This window comes from Pseudopipra pipra, chromosome 3, assembly GCF_036250125.1.
Source record: "Pseudopipra pipra isolate bDixPip1 chromosome 3, bDixPip1.hap1, whole genome shotgun sequence".
In the NCBI taxonomy this organism is placed as follows: domain Eukaryota; kingdom Metazoa; phylum Chordata; class Aves; order Passeriformes; family Pipridae; genus Pseudopipra; species Pseudopipra pipra.
The window spans coordinates 110,715,189-110,742,646 of record NC_087551.1 but is presented as its reverse complement, the minus strand read 5'-3'; the positions used below and the strand labels follow the sequence as shown (position 1 = coordinate 110,742,646).

The following is a 27,458-nucleotide window of genomic DNA, read 5'->3' as shown; positions in this document are numbered from 1 at the left end:
CACAAATCAAATCAGCTCTTAATTGAATTTCCCTCTGTTGAGGCAAACTGGAGCTCGAGCACTGGGATTTCCTTGGATTGTTCCCTCCAGTGAAGCTTTCATCCAGTTTCACTCATGTGCCTGGAACTTCTTAATGACTTCACACAGAGCTGTATGCAAATTGGCTTAATGAGCTGGGGATGCTCTCAGCTGGACAAGGGGAAGGTGAAGCATCAGGCCAATTAGTGTGGTGTGCTCAGGTGCCAACACCAGTGTCAAAGGTAGCTCACTGGTCCAAACATCTGGAAGCAGCTCTTGACTGTGCTTCTCCAGTCTGGCCCCAAATCCTGGTAGCCAAACCAATAAAGCAGATGAGCTGAGGGTGCTGCCAGTACCTAATTTCCAGGCAGCACCCCACCGTCACCACAAACAGAACGTGAGCATCCCTCCCTCAGTCATCATCCTCTCAAGCTGGTAGGTTGTTTTGGGCAAGATTTTTTCACATCTTTTCATGGTACGTGATCATTCACCACATACTCCTTCTCCTAAGTCACTCCAAGCCCCACAGGAACCTTGTGCTCTTCCTCCCTTCTCTGGGAGGTGACAAGAAGGACCAGTATTTTCCTTTCTGTGGTTTCAAAGGACCATTTCCGGCCACCGGGTCTGCCTTGGCTGCTCCCCATCCCGGGGCCAGCCTGCCACCTCGTGTTCAAAGCCGAGGATTTTCAGTGGTTTTGCTCAGGGCACTGAAAATGCCTCAGGCATTACTTAATTGCTTTGTATTTAGGACTCCTAAAGCCCTGAAGAAATGAAGAAAACCTTGAGGAGCTCAGCGCTGTGGGGGAGGCAGGGGTGCAACAGAAATCACCCCAGTGTGACACCCCCAGTGTCCCCAGTCCTGGCTTTGGTGTCACAGCTGATTTCAGGGAGGTTGTTGCCTGGTGTTTCACTACCCAAGCAAGGGCGAGCACCTCCTGGATTCTCAGCAGCTGTTTTAGAATGTCCCTGCTACAGTGGAGGATTTGGGTTCATCCTTGTTGTGGTATCCCCTGCAACTGGATGTGACCATTCTTGCCCTTGAGCCTGGCCTATGATTTGCAGCACCCATAGTAAAAAGCCCATGGAAGCTCCACTGCTTTGCTTCACTGAAGATCTCAAGCATCATCGAGGTGCTCATGGGCATCAGAGACAGAGATATGGGCTCCAGAGTCCACCTGTGGGACATGACTATCCACTGAGTGGTGGTTGGAGGCCAGGCCATATGTTCAGGGTACCTTACACAGCCCTAAATACCTGTGTGAGCCAAGGACTCCAGGTCCTTATGTGCCTCAGTGTCTTCACCTCAAACTGGAGCCTGATCGCCTTACACTTGGCTGCTTTTACTTCCTGCACTCTTAACAAGCATTAAGTATTCATTAGAAAGGATAGATGTTTATAGGGTGTAAGATTTTTTCCAGATTATTTTTTCATTTTCCTAAGTACTCCTAAGAGTGTGACAAATTCTTCTCATAAATCCTATTAGTGGTTAATGAACCCAGAGGGATGTGTGCCATTGCCTTGTTGAGCTCTGCTGTAGCTTTCTACTGATGTTCTCTTTTATTTCTCCTGTCTTTCATAGTTTCTTTCGTCCTTTTCTTCAGTACCATCTTTTCTATCCTTTCTATGCTATTTGCTCCTGCTCCTGTTCTTGCTGCAAGCAGTGTGATGTGCCACATATGCCCCATTAATGGGACATGAAACAGCACACAAATGATGTGCAGAGGCTATGCAGAATGGCAGGTATGGCTAAAATATTCTCAAAAAAAATCTCATTTGCCCAACTCTATTGACCTTTGCAGCTCACAGCTGAGGGGTAACACCAGCTGGAGTAGCTGTTACCTGCCCATGGCAGGGGAGTTGGAACTAGATGATTTTTAAGGTCCTTTCCAACCCAAAAAATTCTATAATTCTATGATTCTAGGAAGTCAGCTGCCTTCACTCAGTTTTCACAGTGGACACGTAGGGACTGAGCTAGAAAATGATGATAGGTCAGAAACAGCTTAGAAATGGGGAAAAATATCATTTAATTATCCTGGGTTTGGATTTCACTTCTTACACAAACCTGATTCCTCTTCTCTGTGCACAGGCAAAGAGCTGCCCAGCTGAGAAGGGCTGGGTACCTGTACACTACAGGTGTCACCCAGAGATACCTGAATGGACCCCAGTGGGCTATGACTCAACCAGGCACCATACAGTGCTCATGTGTGACCATGGCAAAAGTCAGTTTCTGGGACTAAGTGGAAGCACCAGCTGCTTCCTGAAATGCGTTGGACATCACATGGCACGTCCGTGTCTCTGGTGTAACCCACAGGGGTCACGTCGAGATGGTGCAATTCTGCCTCGTGAGCGACCACAGGCTGAGCGAGGCAAAGTCGTGCTGCCGTTTCTGAAGTGACCTTCCCCTTCCTTCTCACGTGTCTGGGCCAGCTGGGAGTCAGACTGCAGGATCAGCTCTCCACGAGCACTGAGATGAACCAAAGGGAAGCTCCGTGGCGATGATTTGTCCCCATTAGCGGCGGGCAGCAGACGCGGTCTGGCAGAGCGGCACCCATTGAATTCTGCCCGGCTATTGAAGAGCCTCTTGGCAGCTCAGCTGGAGGATGACTTATGGGTTTGTTTACTCGCTGGGGCTCCGACTCATGTTCAGTGTAGGCCAAGCTGAGTCAAATCTGCACATTTTGCTAATATGGCATGTGCACATCAGGCATGAGGAAACACGATAAAGCTGCAGGGACTCAGCCATGTGTGTGCACTCCTTGGTTTCCTTGTTCCTGCATACCAGTGATGGTCGAGGCAGGAGGTAAGGTCACAGCAGACCCTATTGTTGGCTCCAGCTTTGGCTGCTGACCTGCTTATCCAAGTGCAAAATGATGTGTAAGATGATAAAATCGTCTTCCAAAGAAGGTCTGAAATCCTTGCTTTTCCAGTAAACAACCAGGTAACTGTTTACTGGAACAATGTGAATCTCGGCCAAGAAATTGTGCAGAGTGCTAGAAACATTGAAAATGACCCCATGTGTCCTCATAGCAGCAGGTCCTTTAATAAGATGAAGAACAAGTAGATGGCAAATTTCCAATTACTTTAACACGCATAAAAAATCTGGTTGTGCTTGGTCACAGCTTTGTGATCTTCCAGTGGAACGGCTATTTGGTACTGACTTGGTCTTGCATCTTTATTGCTTATTTAAAATGTGCCTTCACTTGGACTGGGGTTTTGTAACAGTGGCACTTTAGGCTCCCACATCTATTGCCTCGGAAAACATCACATTAAAACCTGCTCAGCTGTACAAATCCCAGCCCTGCAGACAGAATACAAAACATCTCTGGCGCCTTCCTGGGCTCCCTGTAAAGTACTGACAAAGCCTACCCCGAATCTGCAGTGGTGATCACACCCCTGTGACTGTGCCCTCTCACCACACGCTATGAAAGTGCCCTCCAGGCTTCTGCTTCGATGTGACAACCTCAGCACACAGCAGATGGACTGCAACACTGAAATGCATCTACCTCCACTCCTCCACCAAAGTGTGTTTATCTCTGTTGCAGAGCACAGTTTTAAATTATTAAGTCATTTACTGCCTCCAGGAGCTGGGAATGGTGTTGCTGGCATTAGGAAGTGCTGGGATGCACAGGTAGTGCAAAAGTTAAACTGATGTTGTCCTGCTCCTGATGTTTTCCAGAACTGCTGGAGTTTTTGTCCCAGCTTTGTCCCTCTACTGCACAGTGACACATCTGTCTCTTTCTCTAAAATCTAACTTGGTTCATGGACACTGTATAATAGCCTTGAAAAAAAGGGAGAAATCTCATATCTCAGCCTTCATCCACAACCAGTGCCATGCTCAGGGAGCCAACTTGCCGAAATTGCCCTCACACCCCCTAAAACAGGGATCAGGAGAGAACAACCTCAATAGTGCACAGTAAGATATGGTCTTGCTTTTTAATTGAGACAAGTGATTTTTTTTCTCCTTTTCTTTTGGTTTACCTTGTACAAGGTTTTTTCCCACGTTCAGGCCTATCCAAGCATGAGAAGAGTCTCTCTTGGAGGTCTCCTCAAGTCCTGTATGAAGACACAGAGTGCTGAACCCACAGCTGTGGGTTCAGGTGCTGAGGGACCAAGAAACATCAAAGCTTGTTGAGCTGAACCCTGCACAGGCCTGCTGGTGCTGGCCCCAAGGAGTCATGGTGGCTGGTGTTGGCCCTGGACAGTGATAAGATATTGGCCCAGAGCAGCCTGTGGATGACTGAGTGACCTGTGGACCCCGTAGTGACAGCAGAGCACAACCTCGACAAGCTCAGGAATGGGAAGTCAAATTAGTCCCATGGAGAAGTTAATAGCCAACCCAACCCTGTTCTGTAGAACTGGACAAGTGCCACTGTATAAACCTTCGTGACTTCTCTGGGTCAAGGACCAAAAGCGTGGAAAATCCCATCTAGGTTTTCCTTATGATCCCTCTCCTCTCTGGACTTTGTTTTCACACAATCTCTGTTTTTCCCCTTGGAAAAGGTTTGTGCTGTTCCTTTCAGCAGCCCTGTGGGATGGAGCTGACTCTTATGTGTGTTGAATGTTGGGGAGGTGGAGGTGGGCACCTTGTTGAGATTGGGAATTAAGTTGGGCAGGATAAGAGGCTGCTGGTTCTTGATGTTGCCCATCTTCTCTCCCTGCCATGGGTGGTGATGTAGACCTGTGACATTTTGGTGGAATACAGAAGCTTTTTGAGTTCTTGAGGTCTGCAGATCACAGGTGGGTAACTCTTTCTTATAGCTGAATGGACAGAAGTGTAAGAAACAACAAGCAAATGCTTCTGAGGCTGTGGAAATCTGATAATCCTTGGGGCCCCTGTGCTTTATGTTCTGGAATCATAGAATGGTTTAGGTTGGAAGGGACCTTTAAAGGTCATCTAGTCCAAGCCCCCTGCAATGAAGAGGGACACCTTCCACTAGAACAGTTTGTTCAGAGCCCTGTCCAACCTGGCCTGGAACACCTCCAGGGATGGGGCATCCACAGCTTCTCTGGGCAACCTGTGTCAGTGTTTTACGATCCTGATTAAAAAAAACACTTCTTATACCTATTCTAAATTGATCCTCCTTCAGTTTAAAACCATCACCCCATGTCCTATTGCAACATGCTCAGCTAAAAAGTTTGTCCCCAGCTAAAAAGTTTGTCTTCCAGTTGTGTTCTAGAAAAAATATCCAGGTCCAAAACAATTTTTAGGAGCATCATTCCTTTATAGGCTCCTTACCTGTGTCAGCACCCATGGGTGTTTCTGACACTGGCAGGAGTTAGGTGCTAGCTACTGTTCACACATCTGGATTCCAGCTGTTGTTTTGGCAGGTGTGCAAGGACCTGGGCTGGCTGGAAGAGAGTAAACACAAAATACAGGGAAAATACAACTGCATGGGAACAGAGTTGGGAGGGAATGTTCTGTATCTCTGCCTCCAGCTCACTGAATCACATCACCCACGCCCGGACAACGGCCTTCATCGGGCATGTCTTGGCATTGTGCCTCCATGCACAGCCCTGTCTGTGTTCTCCCAAGACTCTTGAGGCTGAGCTGTGTGTAGCTTGACAGAGAATATACAAGAGGATGGCAAGAAAAATCCAGAGGAACAGAAGGACCTCACAATCTATCAGAGTCTCCAGGGAACTGGGATGAAGTCATGGCAGAAAGACATCGGGAAATAAAATCAGACAGATATGTAGATGCTGCTAGACCAAGTCCAGTGCAAAACAAACCTGAGCTCATGGTTTCAGTGTCACCCTTTTCCCTCCAATATCTTGCATCAAGAAAAAAATTACTATTTTTCACCTGTGGTTCTATTTGCAAGCAAACAAATGGAGCTGTGTTTGATGACAACAAACTGTGGAGATTTCAAAAAGATTTCCAAACATTTAATTTTGAAGATTGAGAAATGTCATGTGCATTTTAGCCTCTGTGTAATCCTTTGTCATGCACAACCTATTGCAAAGATGGGGAAAGGGAAAAAAGGAATAAAATAATTGCAAAATGAACCAGATCAGCAGGTCTCATCTGGAATTGTCAAGGCAAAATGATTCAACCTTATCTGGACATTTTTCAGTGCTATTGCAGCAGGAATGGGGAAGCCAAGGCTCAGCACAGTGCCTCTGGGGACCCAATGAGACAATGCCAGAATTGTCCTTGCCCACCTCCAGTTCTGGGATCCTCAGCACAAGAAACATGCACCTCTTGTATTGGGTCCACGGGAGACCATGAAGGTGCTCAGAGGGCTGGAGCACCTCTGCTATTGAGACAGGCTGAGAGACCTGGGCTTGTTCAGCCTGAAGAAAAGAAGGAGAGACCTTTTGGCACCTTCCAGTACCCAAAGGAGGCTTATAAAAAAATGAGAGTGACTCGCTCTAAGACAGGGGGGAATGGTTTTAAACTAAATGATAACTAATTTAGATTAGTTATTAGGAAGAGATTCTTAACTGTGAGGGTGGTGAGGCCCTGGCACAGGTTGCCCAGAGAAGCTGTGGCTGCCCCATCCCTGGAACTGTTCAAGGCCAGGTTGGACAGGGCTTTAAACAACCTTGTCTAGTGGAAGGTATCCCTGCCCACAGCAGGGGGTCGAAATGAGATGAGCTTCAAGGTCCCTTCCAACCTAAACCATTCCCTGATTCTATGATTGCTAGGAGTCCCTGGACAGCTTTTCAGTAAAAGCACTTTGAAGCCCACCAGCTCTTTGCAGATTTATTCTCATGGGGGCTGCATTTCTGCAAATGTATAGTTTGACTAGTTCGACCCTTTTTTTTTTTTTTTTTCAATCTCGCATTTGCTTTCCTAATGTCAGCCTCCAGAGGGCGAAAACCTTTCGGAAAGACGCTGGGAATTGCTCCGGCCAAGCTGGAGGTGATCTGCTTGCAAAATCCCAGCAGAAAGACCCGTCACAAGGGATTCCGGCCCAGATCGTGCATTTTCCGACTCATTTCTGTGTTGACGTCTGCGGCTCCCAAGCCTGACCACTGCTGGGAAGGCCAGGACGATGGACTGGGTGAGGGAAGTGGAACATTAATTCCTAAATTGGGGCTTCCTGGAAAGCTTTTGGGATGATGAAACCAGCTGGTGTTTTAGGTCAGATGGGAAGTTTTCTGGTAGTTTGTCCCGGGAGCTGATTCACAAGCCAGAAATCTTGGGCAATGCAGGAAAGTCCTAATTTTGGTGATGCAGATGTTATTTACAATATCTTTGCAAAGTGCTGTAGGAAAAAAGGGGATCTTCCACTCGCCATCTTCAGAGAGGGTACAAAATCCTGCCAAATCAGCACATCTGGTGCTCTAACTCTAACCTAGAGCCCAAAGTCGTGGAGAAATGTGTCCCAGGAGAGCCAATATTAAAGCAGGGGCTGGATGCTTGTTGAAGACACCCAATTCCTGGGAAGTGCTGAGTGCCTCCTCGGAAAAAAACCCAGGTCTTTTGTATGTTTCCACAGAAACTAGAAAAATAACAACTGGTGGGAATATCATAGTCATGGACAGAGATGTTATTGTTGGAAAAAAAGGGTTTTAAGAGGGCATGGAGATAAGGTGGAACGAGAAGGAGCAGTTTGGAAGTGAGAAATGATGCTGAAGAAAGTGAAGGAAAAATAGGACTGCTGGGGCCTCAGTGTATGGAATATTTCAGTGTATACATGCACATACATCAGCTATACCACTAATAATCTCAGTATTTACAGTATAATTCAATTCTGTAGGGTACAAGAAGGTCACAAGCCACAGGCTTGCCCCAGGCATGCTCCAGGAGAATGCTGCTGTCAGCTGCAGGGACCCAGCACCGCTGCATCCATCCTGGCACCATCACTGAAACAGGCTGAGTAATTAAATCATTTACTGCTACATTTCTGTCAGATCTCATTACACAGCACCTGAGTTATTTTTCCAGCTGAGTGATTGCCTGGATCCTACTGTGGTGATGCTAAATATCCCATCCCTGATGGAATTCCTGGCAGGAGCCTCAGAGGGGATATTTGGTCAGGACTAGCATTTTCTTCTGCAGCATTACTGCTGTCAAGGTATAATCCTGATGTGGACGTGGCCCTGCCTCATCCATCGTCACAGCTCACCATGGGCAGAAGGGGAGAAGTTCAAAGAAGGGATGCAGGGAAGATCAAACATGAGTAGGTTGGGGCTCCTTGTCCTTGAAAAGAGGTGACTGGAGGGGAAACATGGTGAGGCTTATGAAACTCGGAGAGGACAGGCTGTTCAGAGCTTCAGCCAATGGCAAATAAAATTAAAAATAAATTATAGATAGATAAGGGCATCAGCAGATGTTGCCAGGCTCAAAACAGACAAATCAGCCAGTGTTTGGTACAAGGTCTGGCACAGAAGCTTTGGGTGGCAAAGGCTGGTCCTGCTTTCTCCAGAGGACCCTGAGTGGTCACAGGAGAGAAACCCATGAAGGGTCTCCCAGCACACAGAGACCTCAGGTGCTGCAGGCTCTCCCCAAGCCACAAACTGTCTGAGACAGAAGGGTTTGCAGAGGAAATGACATTAGGTATTATTATACCTTTCCCAGGCATCTGGTTCTGGTATCAGGGATGGGACTGTGAGGGACTGGGACATGGGATGATCCAGTACAGCAGCCCTGTCACATTCTTATAACCCTTTGACCAACGTAAAGCAGCTGCAGCAGAGAGAGCCCCAGCAGAGCCTTTGCAGCTCACCTGGGCTGCACTATTTCTCACCTCACTTTTGTAGCACAGGTGTGGGTGGTTGGTGCCAGCACAGATGCTCTCCTTATGCCAGTGCAGTTGGAGAAACACCTGGAAACAGATCCCCATATTCATCCATCTGCCTTATGCCAAGCTAAGGGGTTTCCCCTCTGCCTCAGCTGTCTCTTGTATCCGACAAAACCTGAATCAGTTTTTTGCACAGTCCAGCATTAACAGCACAGATGGAGCAACATACTAGAACACGCATGGCTTTTAGTCAAAAGAAATAAATTATAACGGCACACAGAGGTAATTTTCTATGGCTAGGGCTGGCATAAAAATCTCTTGCAAAAAAAAAAGACCTCTTTCTCCCCTTGTCTGCTTTGCCATCAAAAATAATCCCCCTGGCCAAATGCCAGAACCGGCTTGGGTTTGCAAGAGAGTTTTTAAAAGCCCCATCTTTCGATTTTTAATTTGCTCGTATCTGACATTGAAGGAGCTAAACATGAACACAGCAAAGCTCATGTGTTTTTTTCATTGCCACTTTTCAGAGCGTTACTGTGTTTTGAAGTGGTTTGTACTGAGGAAAAATGTCAAATACAGGGAGCAACAAAACAAGTTGTTTGTCAGGGCAAACCCACCTTCACAGCACTTCCCAAACATTCTGCCTATGTTCTGCATTTTGTGTCTATGTTCAACATGCTCGCTTCATTTCCTTATTCTTCTTTATTTTTTCTTAGAAAAAAGTAAAATAGACAAGGTTTGAAAGCAGAGAACACACCAAGTGCTTCAGAGAGCTTTTCTAGCGAGGCTTGTCAGGTCCTTCATCTGGAGCTGCTCAGCTTGACAGCCTGTGAACTCCCATTTCTTTAACCAAAGCCTTGAAAACATGATATTCTGCTTAAACTACCCTAACCCTTTAAACTACTCTAACCCTTTATAGCTGCTTAAGCTGCTTAAGAGTCAGCTAAGGTTCAGATGCTAAAGCGTGGCAGAGTAGCCGAATGCTATAAACTCTCCTGGCTTTGAAATGATCTAAAAATTGAAAATTGTTCAACCAGTAGTATTTAAATATTCATTGCTCTAAATCTAAGAAAATTTGCTTCTAAATAGGATTGAATTATGAGCCTCAAAGAGATTTGCAGCACAAAGCCCCATTTGCAGGAAGCCTGAGCAGCAGTTTTAAAGTTATTAACTTGTGCAGTTAGGAAATTCCTCCTTAAGTGGCATCTTTAGCAAATGCCTCACGAAATTGCCTTCAAGGATCAAAAAAATACAGATGCAATTAATTTGCCTCGAGTTTTAAACCTCATTGACATCAACAAAACGAGCTGTATTTTATCTGCCTGGCTCCCGAGCTGAGTGCAAAACCTGGCAGTGACATAAAATCGGTGCGGCTCGATGGTTTTGTGCTCGTTTCCTCAGATTCATTAAAGCAGTGGTGATGGGGATGTGCAATCGCACACACACAGACAGGCACAGACCCAAACTCCTTGCTCAAGTGGGATGGAGAGAGCCCAATCCCAGGAACAAGGAGAGTTGTTTTGAAGTCCCAAGCACCATGTGGGCCACCCTTTGAAATTGCCAGGAGCCCGGGCAGTTGTGTGCATCAATAATGCTGTGCCTGTGCATTTGTGCCAGCTCTTAGCCCATCGTCGTAGGGGTCAGAGGAGGTGGCACCACTTGGGGTGAGAAGCAGATGCCTCCATGCACAACAAGATGTAAAGTGTTTGTGGCCAAGTACTTTTCCTGCTAAGAGAATAGGACGTGATTTTCCTGGCTGAACCAGGGTGAGACCTTGTTGAGTCACCTCTCCTGCCTTCGCCTGACTGAGGAAACAAGTTAAATATCAAACCCATTAACCAGCTCCAACACCGCCGAGAGCCACTGGAGAGGAGTGGAAGGGGATGCAATGTGGCTATTTCCTGGGTATTGAGGTCATCTGAAATGCCCAGCAAAACCCCATGGGGACCCATTCCCAAGCTGGAGGACACTGGAGAGCCTGCTCACTGCAGCCATGGAGATGGATGTCCACTTCCAAACCACCATGTGCCCCAGGAAAGCCTTATGGGGCTTGATGCTACTTCCAACTTGAGCATCTACATCCCACAAAGAGATCCTACAACTCCCACTCAGCCCTTTGGTCAGAGATTACAAAATCACAGGGCTGGTTTGGGCTGGAAGGGACCTTTAAAGGTCATCTAGTCCGACCCCCTGCCAGAAGCAGAGACACCTTCAACTAGATCAAGTTGCTCAGAGCCCCATCCAACGTGACCTTGAATGTTTCCAGGGATGGGGCATCCACCACCCCTCTGGGCAAACTGTGCCCTCATCGTGAAAAGAGGACAGTCTAAATCTAACCTTTTTTAGTTTAAAATCATTACCCCATGTCCTATGACAACAGAATCTACTAAAAAGGACCACTTAACTTTCTCAGAATCCATCCTGGAATTGGTGCCCAGGCTGATACCAGTCACAGCAGCACTGGGAATCATGTGTTGGGGCACAGGGACTATCTCTAGCCTTTAATGAGGAATTTCAGATGCTTTAGTGGTGCTGGTCATGGAGATTTCCCAGAACTTGAGGATGGGAAATCTATGGGGCGATTTTAATGTGATAACATCAGCTTGACAGATGCTGCAAAAACCAGCAAGTGCAGGAAATCAGCTGCTTACTCTGTTCAAAATATGTGTTTCTTTTTATCTTCAGAAAAAAGTCTCCTCCGGAAGAAAATGCCTGCACATTTAGAGATCAGAGGTGGTAAGATGCCAACACTTCAGCACTGAAAATTACACCTTGTGCTTTTTAACCAAGCCTTGTGGGGAAAAATGTCAATGAGTGACGCAGGTGATGGGTGCTGCAAGCCTTAATGTCACACTCCCACCATTTCCCTCCCTCCTGCTGGAGCTGCCGGGAGGGCAGCTGCAATTTATTGCTCCAGTATTAAAGGCTGGACTATCAGCCCAGACGTCACCCTTGGAGCAGCAGGGTGTAAATCCCTGCCACTCACCATGGGACCCCACCGTGGTGGGGCAGCTCTTGATGGGATCCTGCTGTCACCTCCAGCCTGGAGGGAGTCTGGGAGAGCCCAGCAGCTCTTGTGCCTCTTGCAGCCTCGTCTAAGATTTGTTAATTGTGCTGTGCTTGCTTGAGCCCTGGCTCTATAATTAGCAGTGCTGCGTCAGCAGGTGCTGATGCCTCAGTGTTAATTGTGGAGCTCATTTTCTAGGAGCTGCTGGCACTCCAGATAAATGAGGGGTTATTTTGGGTGACTTGTCCATCATGAAGTTTCCCTAGGTCCATCAAGAATTTTCCTGAGTGCAGGTTTGCTATGTAATGGCAGTGATGGATTTTTTATGGCAACTAACCAATTAGTCTGACTGGGAAACACTCCCAGAGTTTGAAACACTGTCCTGTGGCCTTCATATGGAGACCCCAGTGGGTGACACTTGAGAAGGGAGATGGGACCTGGCCTGGGGACCCAACCCTAGGGCAGCACTGAGCACAGAATCAGGGTTGGAAGGGACCTCTGGAGCTCATCTAGTCCAACCCCCCCACCAAGGCAGGGGCAGCTGGAGCAGGTGACACAAGAACACAACCAGGTGGGTTTGGAATGTCTCCAGATCTCCAGAGAAAGAGACTCCACAACTTTCCCTGGGCAACACCAGGGCGGTGTTAGAGGCATTAACCCCAAAGGAAAGGTTTTGCTGCCTTAGGGAAAATGTTTTCTCCCTTTTGAACACCCAAACCCCGAACTGGAGGGTTGAGTCCCCAGTGGCTCTTGTACATTAGGCAAGTGTGCCAAACCTAGTGAAGCTGAGTGCTTTTTCAGGATGCAGGCAGGTGCTGTATCGCTGTCTCTTCCATAGACACACATCTATCCATTTAAAATCTGGCACGCCATCCTAGTTTGGTTCCTCCAGAGGAGTCTGTAATGGGACAGAGCACCTGTGGCTCAGGGTGTTTGCCTCTGACTGTGACCCACATGGCCACCCATGGCAGCAGCAAAGCACTGCTGGCATTATTCATCCACAGGGATTATGTACAGGAGTACATCACCTTGGCAGTGGATGCAGAAAAACAGCCCCCTCCAGCCCTTCCCACTCCACATCCCTCCACACTGAGGTCCTCAGGGATGCAGCTGTAAGACACAGAGCAGGGGAAAGCAGAGCAAGACAAAGGGAGTGGAAAATGACAGTAATTACATGGGGGTCCTTCAGTATGAGGTGCAGAAAACCCAGGTTACTTTTATTTTTGCCATCAAAACAGCTTTTTCTTTTTTCCCCCCAGCATGGAATTGCTCAGGTGTCCTAGGGGCACACTGAGCTTCTTCCACAGCACGTGCCCACGCTTGTGAGTTCAGAGATTACATGTGCCAGTGACTTGCCAGAATTTGGTCCCTGCTGGACCAGCTTTTATTTCCCTGCCTGGTCCAGAAAACCTTGCTGATTCAACTCTTTGGCAACTCATCCTGCACGCTCATGGCACGACCAAGTAGCTGCAGCTACCAAGAAAGTGTCACCCCCAATTTGTGTCACCATAGGAGGGAGAAGAGCCAGGGCTATTTCGTGCTTATTATATTAGTGTCCCTATTTCTACAGTAACGGCAAGACGAAGGGATGCTTTGCAGAAGGCTGTGTGCTTTATACCAGGCAACAAATCCTGACTCAGCCTGTTACATAAATTATTTATCACAATCACAGAAAGTTAGAGGAGAGGAAGGCTGGATTAGTCCAGACAAGGAGGTTGATGGAAGTGCAGTGAAAGTGCAAGCAAACCCATGGGGATAAGGCTCCTGATTTCAAAAGGACAAAGCCCACAAACTCAGCATCACCACAGCCTGGCAGCAAATGCCACTGGTGTGAGGACAATAAGGATCTTCTCAGAAGGGAAGGCTCCAGGGAAACCTCATTGTGACCTTTTTTACTTAAAGAGGGTTTATAAAAAAGAGTGAGAGTTACTTTTTGTAAGGACAGATAGTGATAGGAGAAGGGGGAATGTTTTTAAACTGAAAGAGGAGAGATTTAGATTAGTTATTAGGAAGAAATTCTTTACTATAAAGGTGGTGAGTCCCTTGCACAGGTTGCCCAGAGAAGCTGTGGCTGCCCCATCCCTGGAACTGTCCAAGGCCAGGCTCGATGGGGTTTGGAGCAACATGGTCTAGTGGAAGGTGTCCCTGCCCATGGCAGGTGGTTGGAACTGGATGATCTTTAAGGTCCCTTCCAACCCAAACCATTCAGTGATTCTATAAGATCCCTGAGGTAGTGCAGAAGTGGATGGTATTTCAGTATCCATCAGTGATATGTGCTGATGGCATATGGCTTTCTCCATGCATTGGATGTACCTGGATGGTACCCTGAGGTCCAGACCACCAGCAACAGCAGCAGCACCATCCACTGGCCTGATTTCCCACGTAGAATCACAGGATGGTTGGGGTTGGAAGGGACCTCTAGAGATCATCTAACCCCCTTGCTAAAACAGGTTCACCTGGAGCAGGTTGCACAGGATTGTGTCCAGGTGGGTTTTGAGTATTTACAGAGAAATGGATTCCACAGTCTCTCTGGGCAGCCTGTTCCACTGCTCTGTCACCTGCACAGTAAAGAAGATTTTCCTTATATTCAGACTGACTGACCCAGAGAGGGTCTGATGGGAAAGGATGGATTTGCTCACTCAAGGAGAAGGGGCTCTGGCTCATGATTTGTGCTGGGTTAAGCTGTGGGAGGTGGGAAAATACCTGCTTTCTCCTCCTCACCTTTGCTACAAGTGTGAAAACATCCAGAGAAAGAGAGCAGATGCTTGAGGATGGGAACCCCTTAAATAACCAGGCATGACACAAAACCCTGAGAAAACAAAGCCCAGAGAAGAAAAAAATAAAAGATAGGGAATGGGATCACAGTCTTCAAATACTCCAGAGAGGAGCTAAGGGGCAGCCAGGGAAGTATAAATATCAGGCAGAGAAAATATTTAGTTTAGCTAAAGGACCATATTGACACTAGAGCAAAACAGGATTATCAGTCCATGGACACATTTAATTAGAAGAAACTTTCCAGCTATTTGATCAGAAAAAAGCAGAGGTGAGGGGGGAAAAGAAAAAGCCGTTTTCAAGTTTAAATGTCATTTTATAAAAGGAAATTTTATAAGATGGCAGCAGCAGGGGTGGGGGAAAAGGTTGATGTCCTGTTCCCACATTTCCCTAGGGAGTCTGATTGCATATGGGCTGGTTAATTCAACTTTACTGTCGAGACTGTTGAAGTTTTTGGGTGGTTCCCATGCCTGATTTCAGCCCAGGCCAACTCACAGGCCTGCAGGGCCTGTCTGGGGAGTGGAGGGCAGGTGGGTGCTCCCTCCCTGCAGCAGAACTGGGAGGTGCCACCCATCCTGGAGGCTGGCAGAGCGAGAGTCCATCCTCTTCCCGTCACTGCCAATGCCTGTTTCACCATCCTCTGGCCACAGAAATGATGGCCAGATGCAGGGGGCTGGTCCATGGGAAAGGAAGAATAGGAGTAAAAAACACAGAAGGAAGAAAAAATTGCTGTTACTCAGCTGAAATCTTTATTTGCTATGTGGCAATTCAACAGCTGTAATTTCCTTCCCTCCTTTGAGGGAATCTGATGGGAAGGTTTCCACCAGTCGTGGGCAGCTGTGATTTCCAGGTGTGAGTTCCCTGGAGCTGTGGAATTGTTTTGCCTGCAAAGCCAAATGCTTTGATTTCGTGTCTTTCTTCTTTCAGTGATTCGGGCATCACTGCCATGCTGTGCCCTTCCATGGGACAGAGAGAAGGACCATCCCTGCTCTGGGGACACAGAACAGGCTGGGGCAAAAGGCAGGTGTGAGTGGTTTTCTCTGGGGGAAACAGGTACTAAGGACGGAGGACGAGGCTGTTGGCTCAGCTCTGGAGCTTGGCCTTCCTCCCAGCTGCGCTTGCTGAAATGGGGCAAGAGGAAGGCAAATGGTCTAACCAGGGAGCCAGCAGGCCCACAGATTTATTTCCAGCTCAAAAACTAGTTTAAAGGGCAAATTAATTAATGGAAAGCATGTTTTGGGAACATTGCCTCCACCCTTCCCCTTTTGCAGCGCTTCACATCCCAAATTTCACCCACACGCTCCTTGAGGGAGGCTGGTGCAGGGGCTGGTGGAGCAAGACTTTTCTCTGAATTTTATCCTGATTTTTTTTCTGATCAGTTTGCCTATGGGGAGTTTAATCTCTCTTCTTCAAGTTTCCCCACCTGGAAAATGACTGTAACCCTGCCAGCCTCAGCTGTCAGGCACTTGAAGCTCTGTTCATCAGGAGAGTGGAAAGACAACTGATTATTTTTAAAATAAATTAATATTATCAGTAGAGAAGAAGCAGTTACCACAAAAAGCACTCATCAGCTACTGAAAGACTCTGGAAGATCAATGGTTTAGTTAATATCATTCTCGCCAAGTATTAGCCTGGAGAGATCAGAGCTGCCAGAAACAAAGTCAGGCAGATTAATGTCCTGCCCTGGTCCTGGTTTCCTGCTGAGCCTGACTGATCCTGGCAAAAGCTCATGTGCCCAGAAATGTATTCTGAGACCAGCATGCTTACAGAGTAACTAATTTCCTTCAAATTAAATCAAAGTGAAGGTAATCTCATAAACAGTGGGCAGGGATCAGACAGATAAAGCTGGCGTGGCAGCCAAGGGGTCCCTGAGGGGCTTGGAGCAGAAAGTGGGGAGTAGGAGCAGAGATACAAGGGTGCATTGGCTACAAGGGCTTGGGGTACAGTGCAACAACCCCGAGCTGCCAGAAATACCCGTAGCTGCCACAACAGGCAGGTCCTCCATCATCCCCCAGGTCCCTCCTCTCCTACACACCCTAGAAAGAAAGGAAAATTAAATTACAGCATCCCAAAGGAAACTATAAAGCTCATGGATGCTCACACAGGGAAGCAGCAGGCGTGTCCTAAAGGCTGGTGAGATAAAACACCTCGGGGGGTGCCACCAGGCATGTATCCAATGAATACATAAATGATGGCTCCTCTTATCTCTCCTCCATCTTCCCATTTCCTACCAGTTGCCCTGGAAACTTCCCTGTCACGGCACTCACAGGAGCAAAGTCCAAGAGAAGAAAAAACCAGCTGCAAAGCCTTCGTGATGTAAAAGCTTGAGGCCAAGCGATTCCAGAGGAAGATTTCGGGGAGAGCTGTCCCTGTACCAACCTGCCTCCCTCCCACACACTGCACAGCTTGGCCCTGTGTGATGGGCACAGACACCCCACCCCCGAATAAGCCCCACGCCCCACAGAGAGCCCGCCGAGGATGCCCGGCGGGATCACCACGGATCTCCCCGCAGGTTCTTCACACAAAAGGCTGCACAGACGATCCCTCCTACGCAGACACTGTTGCAATCCACAGAGAATTGGCTGATACACAAAAAACCAGAGAGGTGAATGACCTCCCAGGAGCCCCGGGTGCTTTTCCAACCGGGACACAAGCAGCCACACCCAGAGGCTTGTAATTAATTCCCCATTAGGATAAACTCCAATTTGGCTGAGGCAGGAGGAAAGTGTACAAGATGTCTTGTTCTTCTGCAGAGAGCACCTGCAATTCATGGGGAAAAAAAAAAAAAGAGTTAAAAACTACAATCTCAATCCTCAATTCCACTGGAGGAATTAAAAGGCACTGGAACAGCAGAGCCAGGCTGTCCTGAGGATGCCAGGCCATGCTGGAGGTGTCTCTGGAGCGTTTTGTCCCAGCAAACACTGTGACCTCGGGGTGAGATGCAATGTCCACACCTCGTGTCCAAGCCCCACCATCCAGGACTGGAGCAGTTGATGTTTTGTGTGGCCCACACCAGAAATTTCTGTCTCTGCTCTGAGGCAAGATGCCCACAGCAGGCAGAGGGGGGCATGACTGTGCTCAATATGCTTCCTGTCTGCTCTGGTTTTACAGGCTCTGCCATCCAGGACTGCCACCTCAGCACCAAATTCCCACCCCTCTTGCCTGTTCCGAAGTGGAGACACCACACAAGGAGCAAACACCATAATTGAGCGAGGCCAAGTGAGGGCCAAATCCCAACTCTCACCTGCAATGCACTATCAAGTACGTTTAATGCAGATTTTGTATAGAACGCATTTTTATGGATATTGCATGTATTTATAAAGATCTTTATATCACATCTTTACTCTGCTTAACCATTTAGCCAAAGACTTGACCCATTTGAGTTGCACATCACAGCTGGTGCTGCAGAGTGCACAATTTGTGCATTGCCCACAATGCCTCAAATAAGCCCAGGATGAGAACAAGTCCAGTCTCCCCTCCCATGGAGTTATGCCTCCAGGTCATGAACCCATCGATCCCACCTGCCTGGTTTATTTTCTTAATGCTTAAGGGAGCTGGCCCAAGAGGAAGGGTGGGGGTGCAGGGCTTGTGGCTCCTCACACCTCCCACGTGTCCAGGAAATACCCTGCCTGTACATGGGGCTCAGCTGCTCTCAGACACTTCCCCTGCACACCCCCAGAGACAGAAAATATTTATATATTATACACCTGTAAAAATACATAGTGATAATATAGAAAAATATGTAAATATATATAAATAGCATAATATAAAAAAATTTATGTTGTGTATATAAATATGTATGTTTATATAAATATATAACAAATAAATGTATTTCACACACATACACAGGCATACAGCAAAAGATTGAAAATCTGAAATGATGGAGCCAGGAACAAGGCCAACATCCAGGTGCAAACAAAGGAGAGAGTAATGCTGGAAGTGTGCACAGCACAGATGGAGCTAAGGATTGCTCCAATCCTGGCCTGTTCCACAACCTGCCATCAAGATGAGTTAAATGCAACCCACCAGCTTCCTTGTACTTTTTTGGCATCTCCTGGCCAAGGCACCTCCTCAACATGCCTGCTTTGTGGTGTCTCTTCAGCTGGCTCTTCAGTCCTTCCCACGACTGTTTTTCTTTTCGCTTTTCCTTCAAATCCCATCAGAAAATGTGAGCAGCTGCCAGGATGGGAAGCAGAGCTGCAGGATAGGGCTGGTGGTTCCCTGGGAGGGTAGCCTGGTGGCTCTAGTGCTTTACAGGAGAACCTGACCCACCAGAAAAGGAAAAATTCTTAATTTCCCAGCTGGACTTGCTCCCAGAGCCTGGAAAGGATAATTTAAAGCCAGCTATCAATTGAGCCCATAACTGCACATGTTCCCTCCCCTTGTCAGTTCTTGCCCAGGTGGATTGACAGCAACCACCACTGCTCCCAACATGGAGGTAAAAAAACCCACTTGCCCACAGCTCATACTGGGCTCCACCTCAGCATACAGCTTTTAGCAACACGGTGTATGCCAGGCACATGAGCCACACTCACTATTTCTTTGTGATGCTTTGAAGACACATTGCAGGCACCAAATGTTCAGTGCTTCATTGCCAGCAAGGGAAAACTCCATCCCAGAACTCCCAATAAAGGCTCTTGCTATTTCACACTATATTTCATCTGTCCATGTGTCAAAGAGTTTTAATCCTGCACCTATGTATAGTCCTGTACCAGCAATTTCCAATGCCAGCCAGAAAGAAAACACAGCACTGTAGTTAACAGAAAACACTCTGGAGCCAAGTAAACAAAATGACAGTCTTATAAACCAGAAGCATTTGTCCCATTAAGTTTTCCATTTGTAGACAGAATAACATGGATGAGTTATTTGGAAGCAGAGACTTTAAGGACCTGGGTAATGTAACAGCAACAGAAATGCTGTAACTGCAAGACCTTTGCTCAGGAGTGACTCAGCACAGCAGCTGCATCCTGGAAAATTAATACTTCAGCCTCCCCAAAATGCCTGCAAAGCCTTTGAGAGCTTGCAAAAACCAACCCTGGAAGCCCCATCAGCCATCTGATCTGGCACCGCTGTGGGGATTAACACACGTCCCCACCCTGGCGCAGGGCGGGGACCTGCAGAGAGCTCCAGCAGCAACCGTGGGGACTCAAGGCACTGCTGTCAACAGAAAGCAATCATATTTTGGAAAAGCTAAAGGAGACAACCTCTTCACCACCCCCAACCTCCAAAATCTCTCTCATCACCCTGCCATGGGCCCCCTGAGCAAGACCCTGCTCCAAACCCAGGGGTCCCCAAGCAGAAGCAGCTGTTAAGGAGGTTAACGCAGAATCATGTCAAATAACAAACACCTAGTATTTATTAATAAATTAGTACACTGGAAGGCAATTTTTCAATTCATTTCCCTCTTCCCCCACTCCCACCCCCTTCCCACGGGGCAGCTCATGCCACCCTCGTATCATTACTTCTTCAGATTGAACGTAGTACAGACTGTTCGTTACGGGAGCATAATAATTGCAAATATAATCAGACAGATTTCTTACGATGCAGCTTTTCCTCCCCCCCCCCAAACCTCTTTTAATAAAAAGTGAAGTGTGATTTGAAGAGACTATTAGAGACCACGTAAGGTCTTCGAAGAACTTATCGGCCACGTCTGTATAAAAAACAAGAGACACGAGTGTAAAAGCAGAGCTTGGTTTAAGTCTTACAGCACGAGGAGAGCGGGACCACCGGCGGCCACCTTCGCCTCCCCACGTCCAGCACTGGCTCCCTTGGGGGCCCCACCATTCCCACAAGGCAAGATAACTCCTTACATTCGACTGGAGGCAAAGGATCTTTCCATCACCTCAGAGGTTGGTGGGACTCGACCCTTTTCTTTTGCGGTTAAAGCGCTTCTGCTGTAGCGTAATAGGAGCGCGATGCATTGTCCGGGTTAAAACCATACAATAAATAACCGTGCTAGTAAAATCTCAGCAATGGATATGAGCCAAACAATAGTACATTAATAAAAAAGTCAGCTTGGGTGGGAAGCTTAGCTGCGTTAAGAGACAGTACCCAGCAACAGTTGGGGGGGTTTTTTTGCGTGTTTTTGCCATTTACTGCTCCAAGGCGAAGGGAGGTGATGGGAGATGGTCACTCTGAGTGACAGCTTTGACAGAGGAAGGGGGTTACAGAGCAATCCCCAATTTCATGTGCTAAATTACACCAGATTCATGGTCTTTTAGTTCATTAACTGCGTTTTTTTTGTCAGATTTTTTTTTTTAAAGTGCATCGGCTGATCTGATTGGAATAAGAATAAGGAGGAGAGAGGTTCGGGAAGGGGGCAGAGACTTGGACTGAGAGCGATAGTTACGGTGGAGGGGTGCAACGCTGGCAAACTGCCCCCCCTCCAAAAACCAAGGACACCTCAACGAAAATACTGGCCATATATTCTACAACAAAACCTGCCTGCATATTGTCGTTCATCTTAACGAGCGCCAAGCTAGCTCTAGCAGATATTCGGAGAGTGTGTGGTGACCCAGTGCCTACAGTAAATCAGGAAGGTGGCTATAGACAGAGTCCAGAAGGGTCTGGCTGGCTTCCTGGCTTTTGACACCAGCGATCTCAAATAGCCTGTCCAGCTTGTCTTCGGCCTGCGGGATCTCCTCTATCACGTGGAGCTCCTCAGGATTGAGGATGTGCAGCATGTCGTCAAAGATGGGCTGCAGGTCGCAAGGGTCCAAGCGCACCTGGCGCAGGACAGTGTCCTTCTTTTCTGTAGGAGGAAAGGAGAGGGTGGTCAAGAAACTCCTTAAGGAACCTCTGCTAACCAGGGTTTGTTCTCCTCGGACCATCCCCTGGTGCCACCTCTGGAGAGGGACATGTCACAAGGATATCTAAGGGAAAGGGTGGAGGGTGATGGGGAGAAGATGGAGAAGCCAGTGCTGCTGAGGCACCTCAGTCAGGACCTTGCAAGAGCAAACACAGCATTTGTAAATGCTAAATGGCGAGTGCAGAAAAGTGAGGGCAGGAGGGGAGCCAAAAAAGCTGAATTCTGCACTTTCAAGTTGTTTTTGTTGGGTCAGCTTTATTTATGCACCCAAGTATAAATTTGGTAGATTGACTGAGCTCAGTGTTTCACCTTCATCAGAAGTTAAAGACTGATTAAATGCAGCAAGTTAAATATGGTAAATTAAACCCTCTGAAAAAAAGTGGAGGTGGCTAACAGTACTTTCCATCCCAAGTCACACGCTGCAACAAACAGGAGCAAGAGTGAAAAAAATTTAAAAAAAAAAAAAAAAAAAAAAAAAAGGCAGTCCTGAAATTACAAATTACATTCTCTGGTTTCAACTCCTAAAATAACATAGAGGCCAACGCAATAGCAAAAGTCAGGAGAAACATCCAGGGATGCTACAACTTCCCTGGCAGAAATTCAAAGAGTTAAAAGCCTTTAAAGGTGTTTTTCTGTCTGAAATCTTTATTGTCTTTGCCAACAGGATACTCTGGTCTAGAATGAGGATGTGATAAACGTATCCTGGAGGGCCAGTTTTTCTAGTTATTTTTTTAATGATATCATACATTGAGCAGCTTTACAACATGTGCTGACCACACATGGGACATGTCGTGGCATCCCTTCAGTCCTCCCATTCCCGCCAGGCTGATTTTGGTACCTTTGGTAATAAAAGAGCCTGTCCGGCTGAGCGCGGAGGAGCCGCTGGAGGTGGAGTCGCACCGCAGGAGGGGCTCTGCTTCATCCACGAAGAAGCATTTCTTCTCAGAAGGAGAGGGCTCCACGGTGAGCACAGCAGCCTCAGGGGGCTTGGGGCTGGGGGTGGGTGCGGGGCTCACCGGGCTGGGGCTCACCGGCAGCGCCAGCTTGTCACCTTCCAGCTTTGGGGGGAGGAAAGGGAGGGAAAATTAACTTGGGGGAGATGCCATGCAATGGGCTCACACTCAAAACCATCTGCATTCTGGCTTCCAACATGCCCCAGCCCACCCTCAGCGAGTGGTCCTTGCATTTGGTGGCCATCTTGTCCCAGAGGACCTGCTGTCCCAGAACAGGCACTGGAAAGCCGGGCTGGGCATCAGCACCGGGATTTGGCACATCAGGCAGGAGGGGTAACACAACCCTGCACCCTTGGTACCTTTGGTAGGACCAACCACTGCACCAGGATGGTGCCTTCAAGCACAGCAGAGCATTTTAGCTCAGTTTTCCTTCTCACCCTCAGTTTATTGAAGCCCAAAGCACAGCTCTTGGGGGCAAGTGGTGACGATGCCCAAACAAGGAAGCTCTCCCCAAAACCTGCTCCACAGCTACTGTTTGGTTGAAAGCAAGGTACAGCCTGGCTCCACAGCTCCAACCAGTGCCAGGGCTGCAGGGCAAGAGCTGTGAGACCCCTCAGTGATCCCCACTGCAGCTCTCACCAGCTACACTGGTCATACTTTGAGTTAATTATTTGTTTGCCCCTTTTGTTTGCCCTTGTTCCCATGAGCACCCCATTAAAGCCTGATGGAGAAGTCTGTCTCACCAGACTATAAGCTCAGAGCAAGGAAGGACAGGCAGGAGGTGGCACTGACCACAATGTCACTCAAGTGCCTTTGCTTTTTCCTACTCTGATGTGAGCCAAGGGCAAGCATTTGGCTCCGCAGTCCCAAAGACACAGGCACAAGCACTGCTGGGAAGCACTGCTGGGAAGCAGCACTTTGACAAGTGACAGGTGACAAGTTACAGAACGAGAAGAAATGGCCTCAAGCTGTGCAAGGGAGATTTAGATTGAATATTAGGAAAAATTTATTCACCAAAAGGGTGGTCAGGAATTGCAATAGGCTGCCCAGAAAAGTGGTGGAATCACCATCCCTGAAGGCATTAAAAAAACTTGTGGATGTGGCCTTGGGGACATGATGCAGTGGGTGAACATGGTGGTGCTGGGTTAACAATTGGACTTGATGACCTTAGAGGTCTTTCCAACCCTAACAATTCCATGATTTTATGATTTCGGTGCCATTGTGAACCCACTTCCTAATTTGACTGCACTCTGCATCTTCCTTCTTGGATCTCCTTCCCATTTGCATGGCAGCAGCCAACATTATCTACCCTCCTCCATCTCCCAACATCCCCTCGAGGTGCAAATCTCAAGCACAGCATTTCTTTGTTCCCATTCCCTGAAGGGATGAGGTGCCCTGGGCAGCATCACTCCATCCCTGGCTGGCAGCTTGGGTACCTCTGCAGGTCACCAGGTCCTTCTAAACAGGTTGCTTTAAGGGCCATCCAATATTAACCATCTTTGCAAACCCTGCATCCCTGCTTGACCTGCCAGAGAACAGAATTTCAAGCCCTGTCCACATGCAGTTCCCTCTCCCAACAGCATTTCACATTCATTTTCTCCTTCTACAGAGGAAAGACCAGGCTATTCCTGCTAACACACTTTTGCCTAGTACCCAGGGATAAAATGCAAAATTGGGATAAAAGGCTGTGGGAAAGGGAGCTGCTGAGCCACCTCCGCACTGGCATGGATGTGCCCGAACATTCCTCATCCGTGTCGAGGAATTCACCACCCACAAATCACATGTCTGCTGGGACGCCCATTAGTTCACATTAAATTAACATTGAAGTCTGTTCCTGGTAGAATAAAAGGGTTTTTTTCTCCCCTCATTGAAAATAAACAGGGGAGGATTTGTTCTAGCTCAGCACATTACGCAATAGGCACGTTAAAAATAAAAGTCAGCTTTAATTTTTAATTAAAAGAATCTGCCTTCTCCTCTGAAACTCCCTTTCCAGAACAGTTCATCATGGAGAATCAGCTATTGCCATTAAGGGGGAATAGCAAGGGAAGGACCAGAACGGCAGCTGGCTGCTTTCCAAATTGTAATATGCTCTGATATCCCCTTTAAAAATAACACAGGCTTTAAGGGTTAGTTTTTCTTTGTGCAGCTCATCTACTTAATATCCAACAACAAACTCATCTACTGATTCCCAAAAAGGGGCCTGATGACTGAGCAGCAATCGGCCAAGGGAGAGCAGGGAGCAGACAGCTGCCCCAGCTCTATCATCCCAGCAGAAGGGAAAAGCCCTTCCCCAAACCAACTCATTTGGAGTTTAATTAAACAGCTGCTAAAACAGGCTAGGAAAGACAAAATCACCTGAGGTTATTTGCTGTAGCCATCCCGGGAGCCCAAGGCTTTCCAAATAGCTGAACAGTTGCGAGCTTGAGGCAAAGCAAACAGGATGCTCGGATGTGTGTTAATATTTAAACCACGGTAAGAAAGCAAGTGGGAATGAGGGCTTTGAAAGACCAGGGAATGCAGAAGGTTGCTGAGAGGTGAAGCCTGTGGAATAGGTCTAAAAACACACTATTCATAGCCTGTGACTCATTTTGTTGAAACCACCTTGGCCATTCCTATTTTTAAGAACAACGGTGCTTGAGTGAAACCAAGCTCTGGCTGGGAAAAAATCCCACAAAAAAAAACCCCTCTTGCAGCCCTTTTGCCTTTCCAAAGATACCGAATTTCTCACCTTTACATCCTCGTTGCCGGGGTCCTGCGCTTGCCACTGAGGCTGCATCTGCACCTGCAGAGACAGACACATGGGACACTGTTAGATGGACAGTCCAGAGTGGAAACCAAAGGCACCGTGGTGGCTTTGACACATCAGCAGCCTCCTGAGACCCATCAGTGGTACTGGGGCTCTCTGCCAGCTTTTTTTCATTTTTTTTTTTTTTGAGCATTGCAGTAAGAGATTTTCAATGCCAAAAAAATATTAATTAAAAAAAAAAAAATCCTAAAAGCTCCAGTATACTTGCAGCCCTTTAGACTGCAGTTCGAGCACCTCTTGGATCCCAGTGCATGTGGGAGGATGCTCTAAGCAGCTCAGGGTATCTCAAGGTCCTTCCTAAATGGAAGAAAAGGGGACAGAAGGGGATGGAGGCAGAAGAAGACACAGGCTTGGCTTTGTTTTCTTTCCACAGCTGCTCTCAACAGCTCTGTTTGAACTGGTGGGTCCCATTTTCTGCCTCCATTTTACAGTACTGCAATAAAAGCTTAAGTCAGACAAACAGAAACTGCAGCTGCTGTGCTAATATTAGGAAGGAGCAGCAGCAAGCACTAAAAAACACCCTTCCCTCAGGCAATGCTTCCCAGTAATTTCTCCTGCAGCAACCAGGCGGGAACAAAAGCCGGTGGCAGGTTGGTGCTGCCGAAGGTGGCTGTGCACCCTCCAGGATGTGGGGGGGATAAATTTAGCACCGAGGCAGCCGTTTCCCGGATTCCCTGCCAAAAGATGACACCCGGCTGACACCAGCCCTATTCCCAGGTCTGTTATGCCTCTGTAGGGGATGTGGGAGGAAAAGCCCCAGCACAAGAAGCAGAGTGGGCTGGGTGGCACCCTGGAATAGGCAATGCTGCCAGCACAGGGTGGTGTTGAGGGGGGGGATGCTCTCGCTATGGTCCCCACAGGCATAGGGAGGATGGATCAACAGCTTCATGGTGATCATGGTGTTTGGGGATCCACCGTAAGGGCAGACCAGATCTTGGCAGGTAAAACACCACTGGGCAGGCCAGGAGGTCTCAATGAGGTGGCTGAGACAGTGATACTGTGTGGTGTTGCAGAGCAGGAGGCAAGCCCTTTGCCAGGATGGGAAGGGCATGAGGATGCTGGGGTGGGAAAGCCTAAATTTCCTCTGTGCCTTTCATATCACCAGTCAGGTTTCAGAAGAGTGCTTGACCCATCTCTGTGGTAGAGCTGCATCCCTCAACACACAGTAGCCCTGGAGAAGAGCTCCTCAAGTCAAGCCCCACACAACCCAGAATGGGCAATGCTGGGTCTGGGGAAGGTTTAGATGCCAAGACTAAAGCACAGCCACCCACGGAGGAAGCAGCTCTTCCCCTTCTGTCCTGGCCATTTGTGGGCAAAGTGTTTCTCCAAGCAGGAGATGCTGTCTCTGGGAGAGCTCCTGGTGGTTTCTCCTTTCTTTAGATTTGCCTACCCACTTTTTCAATTCAAACCATAATGAAGAGTTGATGAAATTCTGATGAAGAGTTTCCAAACCCAATTACAGGCTGAGTAAGTCGATGCTCAGTTTGGCTAGTACAAGAAACCATCTTCTAGTTTCTTCTTAGGCACCCAAACCCATTACACTGCAAACGCACAGACCCCAGTAGATGTGGCCACCACAGCAGGGAAACTTCCAATATCACTGCATCTGTAAAGTTTCTGGTTTTGTGTTTATGTTATTTATATTTGTATTACTTTATAAATAATTACATTTTTGTTTATTGCACATTTCCAGCCTAGTTCAAACCCAATCAAGCCATGGTTTAGAGCAAACCTGGAGTGATGCCCACTCCAGCAAAACTCAACCAGCCCTACCCCTTCCCCAGGGCTCTGGCCACTTCAGCCTACAGCTTTGTGCCTCAAATAAAACCTGATGCAAGTCCAGAAGGAAAATTCTGTTCCTTTCCTGGCTGCCTGGGCATTTCCCAGCCCTCGGACCACAGCCTCCTCTGGCTGGGAAATCCATCCAACCACTTCACCCTCACTCCCACTGCTGACACATGAAGTGAACACAGTACAAATTTAATTCCTAATTACTGGGCCCAGCCCAGTTCTGTGTTGCCAAAAGAGGAAATGAAGGGGATAGGTAGGAGCTGACAGTGGCTGGAGTTGAGGAACGCTGCTCCAGGCTCAGTAACCACCCCTTTCACCTCGGGGTTTTGATCTGTGAAAGAGCAAGAAAAGGAGCCACAAGGCACCTCCACAGCTGCAAGCCTGGACACGGGGCTGCTTTCATATCCTCTTCTCCTCACAGCTTAACCTCACACCAGCCCCTGCCCCAACAGATCTGCTGACTCATGGGATTATTCACAAGGTGAAATTAGCCAGGAACCTAAAACTCACTGGGTTCAGGGCTGCAGCCTCCTCTTTCCACTTTTCACATCTCCCTTATTCATTTTTTTTTTTTTTCAGCTTTGCTGAGGCTGCGCTGCTGAACTGAGGCTGTTTG

General features: G+C 47.7%; 1 protein-coding gene across 2 annotated transcripts in view; it reads right to left on the bottom strand.

Moving 5' to 3' along the window:
* Positions 1 to 19,817: 19,817 nt before the first annotated feature.
* The window catches only part of TNFRSF21 (TNF receptor superfamily member 21), a 34,950-nt gene continuing 27,309 nt past the window's right edge, over positions 19,818 to 27,458 (bottom strand). For both annotated transcript variants that reach the window (XM_064650705.1, XM_064650706.1), the window contains exons 5-7: positions 24,974 to 25,027; positions 22,131 to 22,350; positions 19,818 to 21,235 (exon numbers count right to left, since the gene is read on the bottom strand). In XM_064650705.1, coding sequence (XP_064506775.1) covers positions 21,006 to 21,235; positions 22,131 to 22,350; positions 24,974 to 25,027 — 504 coding nt within the window. In that variant the 3' untranslated portion in view covers positions 19,818 to 21,005. The remainder of the gene's footprint in view (positions 21,236 to 22,130; positions 22,351 to 24,973; positions 25,028 to 27,458) is intronic.